The following is an 18,755-nucleotide window of genomic DNA, read 5'->3' on the forward strand; positions in this document are numbered from 1 at the left end:
GGCCTATCTCACCACATGCACTCAGAGTGCGCACGCACTTTCCACTGGGACACAGTGAACGTGCGCAGAAACCAAAAATCACCGTCACCATTAAAAGCAAAAAGTTTAGGGGTGAACCTGCCAGAAGGGCCAAGTCCAACAATAGGTATGTAACGTGCGTTTACAACAAACATCATCTACCTTCTGTACTTGGAAAGCCCCTGACTAAGAGGTGTTGTGTAATTGGTGCCCTGAAATGTGCCCCTATCGAAACAGGTTGACTGACAAACCAACAGCATAGAGGGCCTTTGTTTTCTAGATTCTTAAGAACACAGCCTAGGAAATACACATTCTAGACCCCTTGGGACTAAGGACTTGTTCAATGTGACAAACCAAGAGAGAAATCCAGTTGTACTGCAACCACTCCGCAACTCACCGACTAATACTTCAGCTAGAGATGCATTTCAGGTAATGATTAGTTCTATAAAGTATCACAGAGTTAATTAGTGGAATCCAAACCATTTTTAACATTAGAAAGGCATATTCAATAACACTCCAATATAATGGATGCATTTTAAAGAATTCTAAATCCTATCCTAGTTCACACAGTATGAATTATAACTGTAATGTCAATAGACAGAACAGTTGCTGCAATGTTTACAAGCAATGTGAAAAGCAGAAAATAATTCAACAATTTTTTTTTTTAAACTCTGTTTATTGGTGGTTTTGCATAAAAAAAAACAGAACATACATGAAGAAAAAGAGGACAATCCAGAGGCTGGGTCATAAAGTCAGTGAGGTAGCATCCAAAATATACATCAGTTATAGCATGGCACATCACAATAGTACGTACATAGTACTGATAGAGCGGTACGAGCGGAAGTCTGCGCAGTGATCAAGGGCAAAGCAGTAGTATCAATACATATCAAGCGAGCAATATGTCGAAGCACATCACAGAGGAATACACTGGTCCACATCAGTCATGAATGAGCAGAGTAACAGTGAACAATAATTGATCATTGGGGAAAGGGAAGGTTACATTTACTTGTAATGAATTATCCCCTATGCTGACCTTTGAAAAAACTTTTCAGGCAATCCCAGAAATAACTATTGAGGACCTGACCATACTTATTAACCAAATAAAGACTGGCTCTCCTACTGACCTGCTACCTGCTAAATTCATCTCCCCTCTAATTGACATAGTAGGACCTTCCATCCAGAAATTGCTCAATCTCTCCTATGCTGAGGGCCTGCTCCCATCAGCCTGGAAGAAAGCGGTAGTGAACCCTATACGCAAAAATTCCACCTTGCCCTGGTCTGAACTCTCCAACCTCCGCCCGATTTCTCTCCTTCCTTACATCAGCAAACTGGCAGAGAAGCACGTAAATACCACTCTTTCCGACTTTATCGAGGCGACAGGGGGCCTGGACCAATCACAATCTGGGTTCAGGCCCAACCACAGCACTGAATCAGCCCTTCTTTCTGTGACGGATCAGATCAAAATGTCACAGGATAGAGGGGGCTCCATGATTCTAGTGCTGCTGGACCTGTCCGCAGCCTTCGTTACCGTGGCCCATAACATCCTTCTCGGCCGGTTGCAAGGAGTAGGAATTGGAGGCCTAGCACTATCATGGTTGGAGAGTTTCCTCTCCGGGAGATCACAATCTGTCAGCCTGGGCCCCTTTTGTTCCATCTCTAGGGGGCTCACGAAGGGGGTGCCACAGGGCTCATGCCTTAGCTCTACATTGTTTAATGTATATGTGGCCCCCCTTGCTGAGATTGTGCGGAAGTATGGGTTCACACCGATCTCCTACGCTGATGACACCCAGCTCCTCTACCCTTTCAGCTCCCTTGACTCCAAAGTCAAAGAGAACTTTGCTGAGGGTATGAGTGCGGTGTCACATTGGATGGCGACGAACTGCCTCCAATGTAATGTCACAAAAACTGAGGTCATGCTTTTTGGCAAAGCAAGTATTCTTTGGTCCCCTGACTGGTGGCCAATAGATCTTGGCCCAGTACCTACATCTAAACATCATGTGAAGAATCTTGGGGTGAAACTGGACCAAAAGCTGACCCTGAAGGAGCACACCAACCACATCGCAGGATTGTGCTTTCATACTATTGGCCTACTTAGACGTGTCTTTCCGTATCTCCCTGCCTCTTATAGAAAGACACTTGTGCAGGCATTAGTGACCAGTCGTCTGGACTACTGCAACGGCCTGCTGACATTAGCAAACGCTGATGCAGTAGGTCGTTTGCAGGTGGTCCAGAACACGGCAGCAAGACTGGTTATGGGTGCACCAGCTAGGACCCCCTCTAAACCCTTGCTGAGGGAACTGCATTGGCTCCCAATAAGACAGCGCATCGATTTTAAGATCTGCTGCACGGTCCATAGATGCATCTACGGTATAGGTCCTAAATACTTGTCTCAATCCCTGGTGCCATATCAGCCCAGTAGGTCCCTTCGTTCAAGCAATCAAGCCCTTCTAAAACCCCCGGCCACAAAGAAGTCCAGACAAGGAGACCGGGCCTTCTCCTCAGTCGGACCTGCCCTATGGAACAAACTGCCCCTTGATGCTAGAACAACTACTAACTACCTATCCTTCAGGAAAATATTAAAAACCCTCCTCTATCAAGAAGCATTTTTGCCCACTTAACTTCCCTTGATTCACTGACTGAGTTTCCTATAGCTGGCACAGCGCGGAGATACCCTTACGGGATTGATTCCAGCGCTATAGAAGAAATTAAAATAAATAAAATAAATGTAGTAGTATCGATAGTGCAACCAGGTCAAGTCTATTTGAGTGCATGGGTATGTTATATCTGGACATCACCATCATCACGGATGTTGCCCCCCTCCGAACTGTCACCTCGGGCTGTCTGAGCCTGAAGATAGTCAACCAAGGGTCCCCAAATGTCTCTCGGCCTGCTAGATAGCGGGAATAGATCAGCGAAAATTGTATGCTGGAACTGACTATATGTCATATCAGCGAGCCATTCCTTAAATTTCGGGGCCCTGCCACGACCCCACCTGCACGCTACGCGCCGTCTCGCTAGGAGGAGTGCAATATCTATGAATTTCCTGCATGTCGAAGGGATGTGTGGTGTGTGTCCCAAGAGCATTAGTAATGGGTCTGGAGGTATGGATGTCCCAGTCATGGATTCTAGGGCGCTATGTACCTGTTGCCAATAGGTCTGTACAGGGGGGCACTCCCAGGCAAGATGCAAGAAATCTGCGTGCTCTGCACGGCAGCGTTCGCAGCGATCATTGTCAGACAAATGGAACCTGTATTTCTTCATTGGGGTGTAATATAAGCGCTGCAGGAATTTGTAGTGAATTATCTTGAGCCTGCAGCTAGCCGATATACGGGCCGTGAGGGTACAACAGTATGACCATTGGGCGTCAGTGAGGTCAACAGCCAGCTCAGCAGTCCAATGCTTTCGCGCAGAGGCCTCCGGTGGCTGGCCGCACGCTCTGATATGGCGATACATGCCCGACACCAGATGAGAGCCATCTTGCGAGCTTAGCAGGAAGTGAAGCGGGCGTGATCTCAGGCTCCGCAGGGAAGTCAGGAAGGATATCACGCATTCCTTGGCGCAGTCGTAAATAATAAAATACTTCAAGCGGGGTGCGGTTGTGCGTCGTGAAGAATGCGTCCGCAGTTTTAAAGCGGCTTGCGGAGAAGAGGTCGCCCCAGCAATTGATCCGTAGAGTCTCACAAAGTGTTCGGAACCCGCGCTCTTGTAGGAGTTCAAGCTCAGGGTGATATGCCAGTGGCATCCGGGGGGAGTATAGTAGTCTGTAGTCTAGCTTTTTAGCCAAACGGCGCCACGCGTCAATAGTACATGTAACGGATGTATACGGCATCGTGATGGCCGAGGTTTGACAGTGAAGGAGGCCATTTAGAGGCAGGGGGTTAGCAATCCAGTCCTCCACCGCCAATTGAGGCATAAAGGGAGTAGGAACAAGCCAGTGATAGGCAGTGTGCCTGAGCACACAGATAGTAGACCTCAAAATCGGGGAGGTCAAAACCCCCCTTATAGTATGGCTGTATCAGCATGGACCATTTTGGTCTCGGACTTTTGCCCCCCCAGAATAGGCGACAGAGCTCCGACTTCAGAGTTTTGAAGAAGTAGGTGCCCGGATGGTAGGGGATATTAAGGAAAAGATAAAGGAAACGTGGGAGCACCACCATTTTGATAAGGGACGCTCTTCCTGCCATGGAGATGGGAAGGGAGATCCAGCGGTCCACCAGTGCAGTGAGTTTGGTCACGGCAACGCCGTAGTTAGAGCGAATTGTCTCATCTTTGTCGCGTGAAACCTGGACACCTAGGTATCGAAGTTTAGTCCGACACCACTCTAGAGGGTAGTCCAGGGGGAAGTCAGGTACCGCGTCCGTGAGTGGGAAAAACAGGGATTTCGCCCAATGGATCTGTACCCCAGACATTCTGCCAAAGACAACAAATTCCCTGAGTAGGGGATTCAGGTTACGTACCGGGTCCTTGACGAACAGAGTCATATCGTCTGCATATAACGATACATCGATCTGGCGTTGAAGGCAGCGAATCGCACCATCCCTATGAAGCTGTCGAAGTCGACAGGTGAGGGGCTCAACGGCAATCGCGAACAATAGGGGGGATAGTGGGCATCCCTGCCGGGTGCCCCTGGAAATGGTGATTGGTGTGGAAAGGCGACCATTTATCAAGACCCTCGCTGTGGGTTGTGTATATAGCAATTGGACCCAGGAGATGAATAGTTTGGGAAACCCCATGCGGTTCAGAACAGTGAACAAGTATGGCCACTCAACAGAGTCAAATGCCTTAGTGGCGTCTAAGAAGGCCGCTGCAACAGGGAGGTCAGGGTGGACCGTGTGAAGTAAGGAAAACAAAGTGCGCAGGTTATGGGAAGTGGAGCGACTCAGGACAAAACCAGACTGGTCAGGTAAAACAATCCGAGTCATAAGGAGAGATAGTTTGGTGGCCAGCACCTTGGCCAAAATGTTAACATCGCAATTCAAGAGCGACAGAGGACGGTATGAGTCACAGGCCTTGGGAATTTTGTTAGGTTTCAATAATGAAGTGATAATGACTTCGCGCATGGAGCAGGGAAGAATGCCATCAGTGAGGGACTCCTCGAAAACCTCGCGGAGGACCGGAGCCATAGTGTCTACATAGGCCTTGTAGAATTCAGCGGGGAGTCCGTCCAGTCCGGGCGCCTTTCCGTTTTGGAGTGACACAATAGTGTCCCTAATTTCTTCTAACTCGAAAGGGGCAGCAAGAAAAGTCCTGTCAATGTCACTAAGCCAGCACAGGCTATGTCGCCCAGGAAGTCATCATATTGGACATGAGTAGTTGTGACTGTGGTGTATAGTGTGCGATAATGAGAGACAAAAGTTGCAAGTAAGTCATCGGAGTTCCTAACAGTGTGTCCCTGGTCAGTGACTACCTCAACGATTGTGTTATTAACGTGTGGTGCACGTGTCAACATGGCTAGCGCCCTGCCAGGCCTATCCCCCTCGCAATATTTCCTCGCCTGCCAATGTTTGCCCCTAAACTTGGCTTCCCTGTCCGCTTCCTCTTCATATTGTGTGAGCTTATCCCTGATTCAGCGTGCGCAGCAGGGCCATCACCCTCCACCATCTGTCCCTCCAATGCCCTCAACTCGCCCTCGAGCTTCCGGATCGTGCGTTGTATGTCGCGCAAGACCCCAAAGCTTTTCGACATGCAGTGGCCTCTGAGCGTTACCTTGAACGCCTCCCAAATATGCTCAACAGAGTCAACAGAGCCCTTATTTCTAGGGAAAAAGGCAGTGATCTCATCGCCAAGTTCAGTGCGGAATACCAAGTCTAGTAAGGCCGCTGGTTGTAGCCGCCAATGTGGTCTAGTATTATCCCATCCAGGTATTTGTAGGGTCAGAAGGACCGGGCTATGGTCCGAATATGTTCTCGGGAGGTGAATTACATTAGTTACTCCTGCAAATATCTCTCTAGTCAAGAAAAAATAGTCAAGGCGTGCCCATGTGCCGGTCTGTGATGTGAAGTGGGCTAGGATGCAGCTGCCGCCAGGCGTCGATCAGGTTGCCTTCAGAGAGCACGCCCTCTAACGCTTCTCTGGATCTGGGTTTGTAATGTATCGCTCTGTCTGCTCTATCCAACAGGGGCACTAACGCTATGTTGAAATCTCCACCCCAAATGATATGTCGGGATCCTATGTCCAAGATTTTACCCCAGAGTGTGGTGAAAAAAAGGGGCGTGTCTAAGCTAGGCGCATAGCAATTTACTAGGGTGATAGTGTCGCGGCCTAACCGCCCCACAGCAATACATAGCGGCCCTCCGTGTCCGCGAGCTCACCACACACCTGAAAGGGTAATCTGCGTTTAATCAGGATGACAACTCCTCTCGCATAAGTGGAGTAAGAGGAGGATGCACGGGTAGTAGCCCATTTACAGCCAAAAGAGGGGCGCGCTTGTGAAGCTATGTGCGTTTCCTGTAACATTGCAAGTTGAACCTGATGGCGATCTAAGTATGCTACAACATTTCGGCATTTTTTAGCATTGTTGAGCCCTCGAATGTTCCAAGATAAGCATTTCAATTGCGCATCAGACCCCGATCTCGCCATAACAAAGAGGAAGTCGTAAATATAAGACCTGCCACTGTGGACTCCAGAGTTTCAACAACGCACAAATGATGCCACACAACACAAAGACCAACCAGCCAAATGCTGTCCTCAATAAACCAATCTCCCCCTCAATGGAACTCAACCCCCCTCCCACTACTGCATCCCAATCATGCCAGCAGCCATTCATCCCCTCATCCTCCCACATCCCACCTCCCCAGAACTCCCACAACTTGTGCCCAAAGGTGGGGTACTCCGTAGGGGAATCATCAGCAAGGGCGCACAGCCACCACTCCCTCCGACAGCCTCTCGCTCGGTACCGCCCTCGGTAGAGGCAGGGTAGGGAGAGTGGTCCCTGCAATTTTCGTACCACTAGAAGAGACAGGTAGTCTCATCTCACAAGGGAAGCGGCAGTATCATCTGAGTCAGCAACAGTGGGACATGCGTAGTAAGACAACACTAGGCCAGACCCGCCCAGGAGGGGCACTGTGTATCAATTGCCATCGTCCACCAAAGGTAAATCCTCTTCAGGGTCCGCATGATCGTCCCGTCTGCCCCTCTGCGCCTTGCGGAGCATTTTCAAATATTCCTCAACTTTACGCGGGTCCGTAAAAAATCGCTGCTTGCCCTGATGCGTCACCCTCAACCTCGCCGGGTACAGCAAGGCATAGTCCAACTGAGCCTCTTTCAATTTCTTTTTGACAGCCAGAAACTTTCGTCTTTCCTCCTGCACTAGGGGAGCGAAGTCAGGATAGAGAGAGAAGGTGACACCATTGTAGTGCAGGGCCTGCTTGGTTCGGGCAGCTCTCAGGGCGACATCCCGATCGCGGTAATTCAGCAAGCGAGCGATGATTGGTCTGGGCGGCAACCCAGGTTTTGAGATGGGAGCTAAAGACCTATGTGCCCTCTCCACAATGAACTGAGGTGAGAAGGCATCTTCCCCTATTGAAGCTCGGAGGAGTTTCTCAACATAGATTTCCATCCTGCCAGTGTCTGTGGACTCCGGAACGCCCGTGACGCGGATGTTATTGCGTCTGCTGCGGGCTTCCAAGTCCTCATTCTTGGCTGCAATAACTCGGAGAAGATTGTCCATACGAGCAAGTTGAGAGGTATGTGTGGCAGTGAGGTCATCATTGTCCGAGATCCGTTGCTCCGTCGCGGTGATCCTCTCCTCATGCTGATCAACTTTGTGTACCAGGGCGTCCATTCTGGAGGACATCCTGTCCACTTTCTCCACCACAGTAGCAAAGCCTTGGCGCATTTCTTGAAACAAGCGATGCATATCCAATTCGGTCGAGGGGGAGGGTGCAGCCGCATGATCCGCGCCACTAGGCCCAGGCTCAGCCGTGCCTGGTTTCGACCCCCTCTTGGCGCTCTCGAAGCTGAGTTTTGTTTGACGGTCTCTGGGCGCACCATCGTGCCTTTGCACCCCTCTTGGGCCACCCTCTCAGGACGCGCCGAAGTAGTGGGGGTCCGCCTTCCGGTCAAGCGAGGTGTCAGAGCTCCCTCAACCCGTCTCCGCACAGAGCGTAGTGGCTGAAGGACGCCCGATTCCACAACCCCCGGCCACAAGCTGTGTGTGTGGCAGGCCAGTGGTCAGAGGATTGCAGGTGGGGCTACCTCAAGTAGAAGCCAGGGACCAGGTGTATACACAGTACTGGTGTGTCAGGCGCAATCCAGGGGGCGCAAAGGCAGTGAGTGTCGCGCTTCGCCAGCTTCTCCCAGGTCAGCTAGTCCGTACATCCAGCTCCTCAGAAGCACACAGTGCCCCCGGTGTTGCAGGCCTCTGTGCTGCCCAATGCTAATGTAGTGACTGCGGGTAGACAGCCTCGCGATGCACACCAGCGACAGGCGAATCCCAGTATGGAGAGGTCGGCGCGCCACTCGGGGAGATCAGCGTGATTATTTCCACGCTCCGCTTCCAGTGCACTAGAGTGGCGGCAGCTCACCAGTGGCGTGGCCCGTAACTCTCTGCTCACTGCCAAAGTCTGTGCGGACCGTTACACCGCCAACGAGGCTGAGTGTCCCTTCCCCGCCACGCCCAGTACCTGATATCGGGGGGTGGGCGTCTCAGCGATGTATCTCCCGCCCGGCGCCGTCACCAGCAGGGCTCCGTGATGCCGTCGCGTGTAGGAGCACAGCCTCCCGCAATGCCTCGGCGAGGCTCGTCCCCGTCCGAGGCAGGGGTCAGTGGCCCGAGTCGCTGCGAGGGACGCGGCAGGTTTCCAGAGCAGGTCCCCCGCCCAGGGCCTTCCACCTCGTGGCACGCACCGGCCTTGCGTGAGCGCCAGCGGCCGAGCCTCTCGCCACAACGGCTCCAGGGGTATCTCCGGCAAATCTTGCAATGCTGGTATCTCGGCGCAGGTGTCCGCTAGCGGTCCGAAAATTGGACCGAGTGCAGTTGAGTCCGTACTGTACCGATTCCGCTAGGTTTGAGAGACTCTGCTCCTCAGGTGGCAAGGATCAGTGAAGGATCAAGGCTGCAGGGAACGGGAGCCGCGCAGTCAGGCGGCCATTCCGTATGCGCGCCAAGCCACGCCCCCCCAAAAAAATCAACAATTAATGTTATATCAGTCCTTCATATCTTTAGCTTACTAAGCTAATTCACCACTAAAAGAAAAAACAAATTCAGATTTAAAAAATGATTAACACTCTCATACTTGTTTTGTTTTGAACAATGAAGTTAGTGTATAAATATAACTGGATAGGATTCTATTCTCATCTTCAGTGGAAGGAAAGCTGATATGTCCCCAGCAAGTGAAAGCTGAATTAGCCTTACTTGTGCCTTCAGCAAAAGCAAGTGAAGCAATTCTGTATGTCCTGTCTTATTGCGGTCCTGTGGCATGAAGTTCTATTTCCCTTTTTCACATACTATTCCTAATTTATATAACATTATATAGCTACTGTTGATATTTTAGAACAAACAATTAGCAGAAAATGGTCTGATGCTCTTTCACTTGTTTTCATTCTAGGAATCTGTGCTCTCTGAATAACAATTAGCAACACCTCTGCTAATAGTAATAATTAGTATCTTGAGTGTGTCATCAAAAGTTTCTGAAAGATCAAGACAAATCATCTCATAGGTGCTGTTGGTAAATTTCCTGGATTTCTTTCTAGAACATGGCTCGGAAATAGTTTTCTAGACACTCTGACACTATAGACTTAGCAAATATACCAACCTGAGGCAGAAAACCAAGTAGATTGCAACCACTGAGCATTAATAGCATGAGGTGCGTTTTAAGTAGCAACCAGTCTTGTGAGGGTTCACAGGGATAGTTAGTAGAACCAAAAACCTCTTTCATCATGGACAGTCACACGCAAGAACTCTAAGCTGTGAAGAATATAAGTTCAAGAGTTATTAAAATCAAAATCGTATCCTAGTTATGTTATGTTATAATTGTTTATATAGTGCATGGCTACCCCAACAACAGGGCGTCCTAGCGCTTACGGACATGCCAAATTACAGGACGGTCAGAATGGAGACGACAGAGTGTCAATCACAGGGGGGCCCTAAACAGAAGAAAACAACCAGGTTTTAATGTGTTTTCGAAAGAGTAGATGGTTAGTAGTAGTACGCACACTTAAAGGGATAGAGTTCCAGAGTTTTGGGGCCAAATACATGAATGACCGGCCCCCGGCTCTGCACCACCGGATCCTGATGGTACGGGCAAGAGAAAGGTCCGCAGAGGGGAGAGCACGCGACGGGACATAGAAGGAGCAGAGTCCCTGCAAAATTTGGGGGCCAAGGCAGTAGAGCATTTTATGAATGAGACAAAGGGTTTTAAATTGAATACGTTGTTTGACAGGCAGCCAGTGCAACCTACGCAGAACCTTGGAGATATGGCAGCGTTTCGGCAGTCCGAACAGAATGCGGGCAGCAGCATTCTGAGCCCTTTGCAGTCTGTTAGTGACTGTCAAGTTGGAACCAAGCATAAGGGCATTACAGTAGTCTAGATGGGATAAGACCATAGCTTGAACGATTGTCTGGCGGGTGGAGGGTTCAAAGAAGCCAAGAATGGGTTTAAGAGAGCGTAGGCAGCCGTAACAAGTTCCAGCCACTCTTTTAGCATGAGATTCAAGGGTGAGAGAGTTGTCTATAATCACACCCACATTTTTAACTTCCTTCTTGGGAGTAGGAGGCGGGCCCAATGTAGGGGGCCACCACTGCTCATCCCACTTCAGTGTGGCACTGCCAATAAGGAGAACCTCAGTTTTCAACTGGAGGCAGTTCTCTGTTAGCCAGCTGGAAATGGCCAAGATCTCTTCTTGAAATTTGGCTCGGTCCCCCACGGTGTAATTGGAGAAGGTAAAAATCAGTTGTGTGTCGTCCGCATTAGAAACTAATTTGATATTACGTTCCCTGGCCAACATGGCCAAGGGGCGGACATACACGTTAAACAACGTGGGGCTGAGAGGAGAACCCTGAGGGACACCACAGCTTAAGGAGAATCTGCTGGATGAGTACGGCGGAGCGTGGACCTGGAAGGAACGGTCGGATAGAAATGACACGAACCAATCCAGTGCTCTGTCTCCGACACCTATCTCCCACAGTCTCCTAAAAAGGATCCCATGGGAGACCATGTCAAACGCCGCACTCAGATCCAGCAGGACCACAGCTGAGGTGCTACCCATGTCCTGTGTTGCCCTTGGATGTTCCATAACGGCCAGTAGGGCCGATTACGTGCTATGTTTGGCGCGGAATCCGTTCTGAGATTCTTCCAAAATTCCGTTCGTCTCCAAAAAACCTGTCAAGATGGAATTCACGTGTGCTTCCGCCACTTTAGCCAAGTACGGAAGTAAGGAGATAGGTCAAAAACTTTCTGGCTTGAAAGGGTCCAGGGTGGTTTTTTTAACAAGGGGACAACCATGGCATGTTTCCAAGATTTAGGAATAGTGGCTGACTGAAGAGATCTATTGTTCATCTCCCGCCCTTCAGTCATGATGGAGTCCTGGAAGAGTCTAAACATCTCTGGTTTAACAGGATCTTCCGGGGACCCAGACTTGATTTTTAAGGCCAGGAGCTCCATATCTGTCTGTGAGATGAGTGGAAGGGTTAGGAGTGAATAAGGAAGGTCCGGTGGGTCTATGATGGATCTAGAAATCATAGGAGAGCCACCAGGGTTGAAAGAGTTTTAGATCCCTTGGACTTTGTTGACAAAGAAGCAGGCGAGCTCCTCACACTGTGAGTCAGACACTATTGTGTTATTAATGCCCTCAGGTGACTTAGTCATCTCCTTCACCAGCGCGAAGATAGTTTTAGCGCGATTAGTGCTGGAGTTGATTAGATCAGTATAGTAGCTGGCTTTGGTCTTTTTTATGAGCTTATGGTAGGCTTTTGTGGCGGTTCTGAAGTTGGTTTTAGCCAAAGGGTCATAAGATCGCCTCCAAATACGCTCAAGTACCTTACATAGCTTTTTTTGTATTGCAAGTGCCTCGCAGTACCATGGATGGGACTGTTCGTGTTTGGGCCTCGACATTTTCTTAGGGATGAAGTGATCCAAGGACTTATTGATCTATTCTCTATATGCTAAATCCGCCTCCTCCAAGTTGCCAGACCAGTCTGGACGGGAGTTTATTAGTCTGGCCTCAAACAGGGCACCATAAAGTTTATGCCATGGGCGTCTCCAGAGAGGGGGAGGAAGCTTTTCTCTAGAGCTAGCTGGGGTCTTAATGAAAATCTGCACCAGGAAATGATCCATCCAGCTAAGGGGGCTGGGGGTAGAGGCTAAAGTTCCCTGGATATTCGAGAACACCGGGTCTAGCAGGTGTCCTGCCAGATGAGAAGGCCCCTCCACCAGCTGACATAGCTGGCAGGCTTCTAGGTCCTCCAGGAACTTCAGTATGGCCGGGGACTCACGGGACTCAAGGTGGAGGTTGAGGTCCCCCAGTATGCTGGAGTTAGCTGACTGCAAGGTAGTGCACATAATATGAATAGTAACTATTATTTAAAAAGCATGCTTGTGGCAAAAATAATTGTCAGGAGGATGAATAATTAAAAATAATGTAACATTATGATGCTATCATAAAGCTTTTATCATCAATATCTCCAAACCTGCCTTTTGCTAACTTGGCTAAACTTTGAGAACCAAAAGGGGATAGGTCCATAAACACGTAGTGGGGGCTAGACCTTATATTTAAATTGCAAAAACACGCAGTGCCCACACCACAATTAATCATTCAATATTCAAGAAGGGTAAGAAACCAGTTTATTGTAACCACCCTTAGACAGCATTACTCAGTGTCTATCATTTTATGCTTTTTTTCAAATTTTCAAAAAATCATAACAGAATAAAGGACTACATATTGGAATATTTACAAGACTAAATACACTTTGTACATACATCAAAAAACAAACATTATTTACACACTAAAACACGTTTCTGCATCAAACATTACAAAAAATTATAATAGTTACATCACAACCAACAAATATTACAATAAAAAACATGAAGAAAAGTGATTTCCAAGGGGGTATAAGCAACTTAATAGCTTGTAAACGCTTAAATACTGGACCAGCCGGTCCTAGTGTCGTGAAGTTGACAATTTATTCCACCCAAGAAAGACTGCCGTCTTTCTTGGGTGGAATAAATTGTCAACTTTGTTTGATGCAGAAACGTTTTTTAGTGTGTAAATAATGTTTGTTTTTTGATGTATGTACAAAGTGTATTTAGTCTTGTAAATATTCCAATACGTAGTCCTTTATTCTGTTATGATTTTTTGAAAATTTGAAAAAAAGCATAAAATGATAGACACTGAGTAATGCTGTCTAAGGGTGGTTACAATAAACTGGTTTCTTACCCTTCTTGAATATTGAATGAGTAATTGTGGTGTGGGCACTGTGTGTTTTTGCAACTTGGCTAAACTTAGCACCTAAAAAGGCCTACTTTCAGTGTCACATATGGTTCTCGCACACATACATTTTCTGAACCAATGTTCAGCAAAGAAACAGCAACAGCTGCTGTTGTGTCTGAGACTGCAAGTCAACAGATAAGCCAAGAGAAAGCTAAATGTGGCTTCCGCTTGCACCTCTTAAAGAAAAGATGATTATGAGTCTGTATGAGCATCAAGCTCGAATCCCTGGTGCAAATGTTCTCTCTGTCTTTTAACTCTCTGTTTTAGTTTATATATTATGTCTAAACATTGTCTTATATTTTCAGAATAAACAATAGTATTCAATTCTTTGCAACCTTTAACTTACAAATATTCAGTGAAACCTTTCTTATTGTTTAATAACAATAAGTGAGAACCCATTATAACAATTTCTATGATGCATTGTTGATTATTTTAAAATAATCGCTAGAAAGTCAATTCAAACCATATAGAAAGAACTGAATAGATTCAAGCAAACGAAATGATCATGTTTTCGTGAATAACAACATTTATATTTGAAGCACAGCCCCAATTAAACCAGCATATATAAAAAAGTGGATAGCTAAAAGAGAAAATATATGATAATTATAACAGGGTGAGGTCATGAGCGCTGCATATGGTGTATGAATTTTGATTTGAATGGTCATTGCGTGCATTATGGGTTGTTCTACTAACTGTATCTTTAAAATTTTGTGATTTTTCAATTTTAATTCATAATCATAACTGCACTTTGTGGTTTTTCAGGTGACTTTTTGAAGGTTTTGTAAACCTACATCCAGGTGTCACAACCAAAGCTAACAATGACTTCATTTTAACCTTTGCTTTTCTCTGTATACTATTTAAAGGTATGTAATGAAGTTTATACTGCTTTTAGGTTCCCTCGGTACCTTTTGTAGATTATTCAATTTGGTGTATCATTACTGTAGGAGGCTTTTGGTTTCAACCATTCTGCTGATATCACTTCGTTATTAGTATAGCGTTTAGACTTTGTTTTTGCTGCAAATGATTCTCTCTCAGCAGCATGTGTTGCTTCTTCCTGTCTTTATACCACCTCTACAATATTTTGAATCCTTCCTACACTTGGCCTGTTGTGAAGATTCTGTCTTAAGCATTGGTATAGTATTTTCAACTGGGCAGCTAACAGCTGTCCGTGCCTTTCATTCAGTATTTCAAGGGAATGTTCATAAGAATGTTTCAAATGTTTAAACTCCTCTTTGTATTGCAGTTACAGGGGGTTACTTGCTTTATTTTATTATCCTATACAGCGTTTAGTAAAGAAGGCGTGAAGGATAAAAGATAAAAGATAGTATTCATTAGAACAAGGATTGTCAAAGCCAAATGTACTGAGTATAATGTGCCAAAATGTGCAGCATTAGCGCATTATAGGAAGACATATGCGAGATAGGCAGTAGGCGTGGACAGAGGGCTATAGTTGTAAAGTAATTCCTCATGCTGTTAAATGTAAGCACTAATCTGGAAGCAGAAGGGCAAATCGTAAAAGCCACATGATGTTCCAATAATTGAGAACGTCACAGAGTGATTAAGTGTTGCTTGAAGTAATTGGCCATTCAGAAATGGAATTTAATTTGGGAGGGTGCTTGGCAGTTCTTGATATTTATGGAATTCCTGATCTTCGTAGTGTAACAGAGAAGGATATACTCCTGTACTCTCCATCCTACACGTTGGATCTCATGTTTGACAATATTGCTACAGCTGGCATTCCGAATGCCACTGGCAGAGCTTCCCAGTTTCCCAGGCCCATGCGTGGTGTGCTGTTCCAATCCATTTTGTTCCTTTGAATTCTGTGACTTATATTACTGTTTTATATTAGAATACACAAGAATTCAATTCCCAGAATTCAAAGTAAAATAACAATGACTGGAGCCGCACATCAGGCATGGAACTGGGAAACTTCGCAGGGCTGCATTGGGGATCTGTATTTTGATTGCCAGCTTCCTATATCTGTGCCCTGTTTTTTGATTCATCAAACTTTGATGCTGTGTGGTGGCCGCGATGCAAGTCTTTTAGATTGAAAGCAGCAACACCACAAAGCTGTGGGGAACAGAAAAGAGGGTCCTGACATTAGAGACACTGAAAGAGGCAGATTGCACAGAAATAGTACTCTAATAGTCTGTGAAGATTTGTACATGCTTGTCGTTATTTACATTTGTGAGTGCTTTAAACCTAAACCTATTGGCTGTGCTAATTCTTGTTTAGGCAGAGTGACCCAGAGTAGAAACTGGATGTACTTATTGGTCCAGTCTTTGACTAATAAGATCTCTATATTGGACTATATACATCAATGTAGGCAGTGCTGTGGAAAAGTTAGTCTTTGTATACTTCAGATGCATCTATTGCTCGATATGTGCATTTATTCATAACCATCTGGCTTGACTGTTGCCTTTCTTTACAGCAACCACTCCTAAGTGAATAACCTTGTACTAGCCTTTGTGATATATTGCTATCCTCTTTTCCTCTTAGGTTTAGACTCATAGGGCGAAACACCAGAACATGTACAGCTACTGGATGGAGCAATGCTGTTCCTATTTGTGACCGTAAGTGTATAATCATTGTTTTGTTTCTATGTTATGGTTGATTATACTTTTGGTAGCGTTATTAATTTTTGAGTTACTTCTTTTTAGTGGCCTAATTTAATTTCCTCGTTTCTTTTCTGGGGGTGCTTTGCCTCACTGTTTCCCGCGTTGGGATTTTTGCTGTTTCGTAAAGCATTTTAATTGGTGTTTACACACCAGTCTCTTGTCTGTTTTCAGTGTCACCCGGTTGTTGGAGCGCTTGTGGTACCGAACTTGTGGGGTCATGTGTTTGTGGAACCAACACAAAGCGCATAACACATCAGTGGTACACACATAGGGTCAAGTTGTACAGTATGTTGCCAGAATGGTAGGCATAATTCTTCTTATGCCCACCTTGTCCAATACAGCTCCAGGGTTAAACAACTGTGCATATGCCTGCCATCAACCAAGCTAAGCTTTTCATGGCAGCTTAGCGCTCTTTTACCAACATATAAATGTTTCACTTTGCCACTCAGGCCATTATTGTTGCATGCACTGGGAGACTCATCCAGACAAAATGGGACATCTTTCTCCGGTCCCCACATCATAAAAATATCAAGAAATACACATGAAAAAACATTGTTGCAATATCACTCCAGAATGTTATAAAGTTGTGTTAAAAAAAGTGAGAAGGTTTCACTTCTCCTGTCACATTTATGCAGATACATTTCAAACTTGGGAAATTGATAAAACAGTCACCAAATTCCTGATGTTGGAATGCTCAAACTCTCCCATGCCCAAAAACTACGTCACTCCCTTGCTGACCACTACATTACTGAAGCTAAAAATATTAAAAGATATTGTGAAGCAAACCCAAGACAGACGTACAGCTCATTCAAACCTTCTTCTGCCCGTATGGTAAAGGACATCCTCATCAACAGCTCTTCTTCAATCCCGTCTAGCACTTAACCATACAGCCACACCTTAGCATGTGGCTGTTAGAAATTGGGTTGTTGGCTGACTGGGGTCTAAGCCCTGGTCAAGCAGTAACCCCAATCCTAGGGGAAGGCAAACCCGAAATTAACCTATGCTCACCCTCTGGTAGCTTGGCACAGAGCAGTCAGGCTTAATTTAGAGGCAGTGTGTGAAGTATTTGTGCGACCCTTCAAACAAGAAAACAGTGAAAACACCATACAAAACGATTACACACCAAGGTGAAAAATAGATCTGACTTTAATAAATAAAACAAGACCAAAATGACAAAAATCCAAATAGTAGAACTGGTAAATAGCGAAAAATAGTGCCAAAAAGCATGAAGCGCTATTGGGGATATCTGGTTGCACCAAACTGGGACAAAGTCACAAGTTCAGTCTGAAAGCAATGGAGCACGGGCCGTCTACTAGGAACCAGTTAGGTCCCTGAACAGAGTACCTTAAATCTTGGTTGCAGAGTGTTGCGTGGCTCCACGTCGAAGATCGGTTGTGCATCTGAGGTAATGCAGTTATTGCGAGATGCGTCAAGGCTGCAGTGTGAGGTCCTGATGCATTCACGTCGATGATCCAGTTAACGGGACTTGCGATGTGAAGCCTGGTGTGGATGATGCGAGGTGCAGTGGAGGCGATGTGTTTGTTCTGGTGAGAGGTAAAGCTGCGGTGCGGAGTTTCGGCGTAATCGCCGAGGCTACTGTTGATGAGAGATGCAAGGTGTTGTGCTGTGAAAAGTGTCATGCTGAGTCAGTTCTGAAGATGATGCGTCAGTCCCAAGATGCAGAAGGTGGCGGCGCTGCGAGTCTTTTGCCCAATCCACGATGCTTTGTTTTTGCTGAGGGATGCGTGGCTCAGCCGAGGAGGTGTGTTGGTTCAACTAGGGAATACGTTGCTTAGTAGAGAAGATGCATTGGTTCCGTTGACCCACTTCCAAGGGTCCAGGACTGAGTGGCACTACTTGACAGGGTAGACTCTCAAACGGCAGAGTCTAGGTGCATGGGATGGAAGCTTGTTATGTTCTTAAGGTATAAGAGGAGGAGTCCAGCCAACTAGACCGTGGATTAACTCTGGGTTCTGGTGTCAAGATATGCAATTCCAGTCCTTCTCACCCAGGCAAGAGGGCAGCAGGTATCAGGTCAGCACAGCAAAGCAGGAGTCCAGTCGCGTGCAGTCCAGAAGAGTAGCAGTCTTTCAGCAGAACAGTAGTCCTTATTGGTGGCAGAGTATCCACAATTCCAGCATTGTCTGGCAGTGGTGGTGTCTGAGGTCCACTACTTATACCCGGGAGTGCCTTTGAAGTGGGGATACTTGAAAGACATGCCTTCGTAGTGCACAGATGTCCTTCTATCTGCTCTGGCTCCAGGCTCACTACAAGGGGGTGTGCAGCCCGATGTGTTGGAATGGGACACAGCCTACTCAGGTGTATATGAGGCTGTGCCCAGCTTCTCCCTCCCGTCCTGCTAAAGATGGCCAATTGAGACACATCTAAGCTCCCATTGTGCGGAGCTGTCTAGGACAATACACAATGCCCAACTTCCAACTACACCCAACTACATCTGATCAGAGACAGGCTACAGGCACCAAATGGCTGAAACAAACAAATGCTAACTTTCTAAAAGTGGCATTTTCAGAATTACAATTTAAAATCCGACTTCAACATAAGTTTGGATTTTAATTTGTGATTCCAGAAACACTAGATTTTGAGGGTTTATATCTTCCCAAATGGAAATTACTCATATAAAATATAATAAGTTATTCCCAAAGGTATCCTATGGGAGTGATAGTCCTTGCA

General features: G+C 46.5%; 1 protein-coding gene across 1 annotated transcript in view; it reads left to right on the forward strand.

The window, feature by feature from the left end:
- The window catches only part of LOC144755524 (C4b-binding protein alpha chain-like), a 553,044-nt gene that overhangs the window by 232,454 nt on the left and 301,835 nt on the right, over positions 1–18,755 (forward strand). The window contains exon 5 of the mRNA XM_078644533.1: positions 15,946–16,019. Within this exon, the coding sequence (XP_078500659.1) occupies positions 15,946–16,019 (74 nt within the window). The remainder of the gene's footprint in view (positions 1–15,945; positions 16,020–18,755) is intronic.

This window comes from Lissotriton helveticus, chromosome 5_1 (assembly GCF_964261635.1).
Source record: "Lissotriton helveticus chromosome 5_1, aLisHel1.1, whole genome shotgun sequence".
Classification (NCBI taxonomy): domain Eukaryota; kingdom Metazoa; phylum Chordata; class Amphibia; order Caudata; family Salamandridae; genus Lissotriton; species Lissotriton helveticus.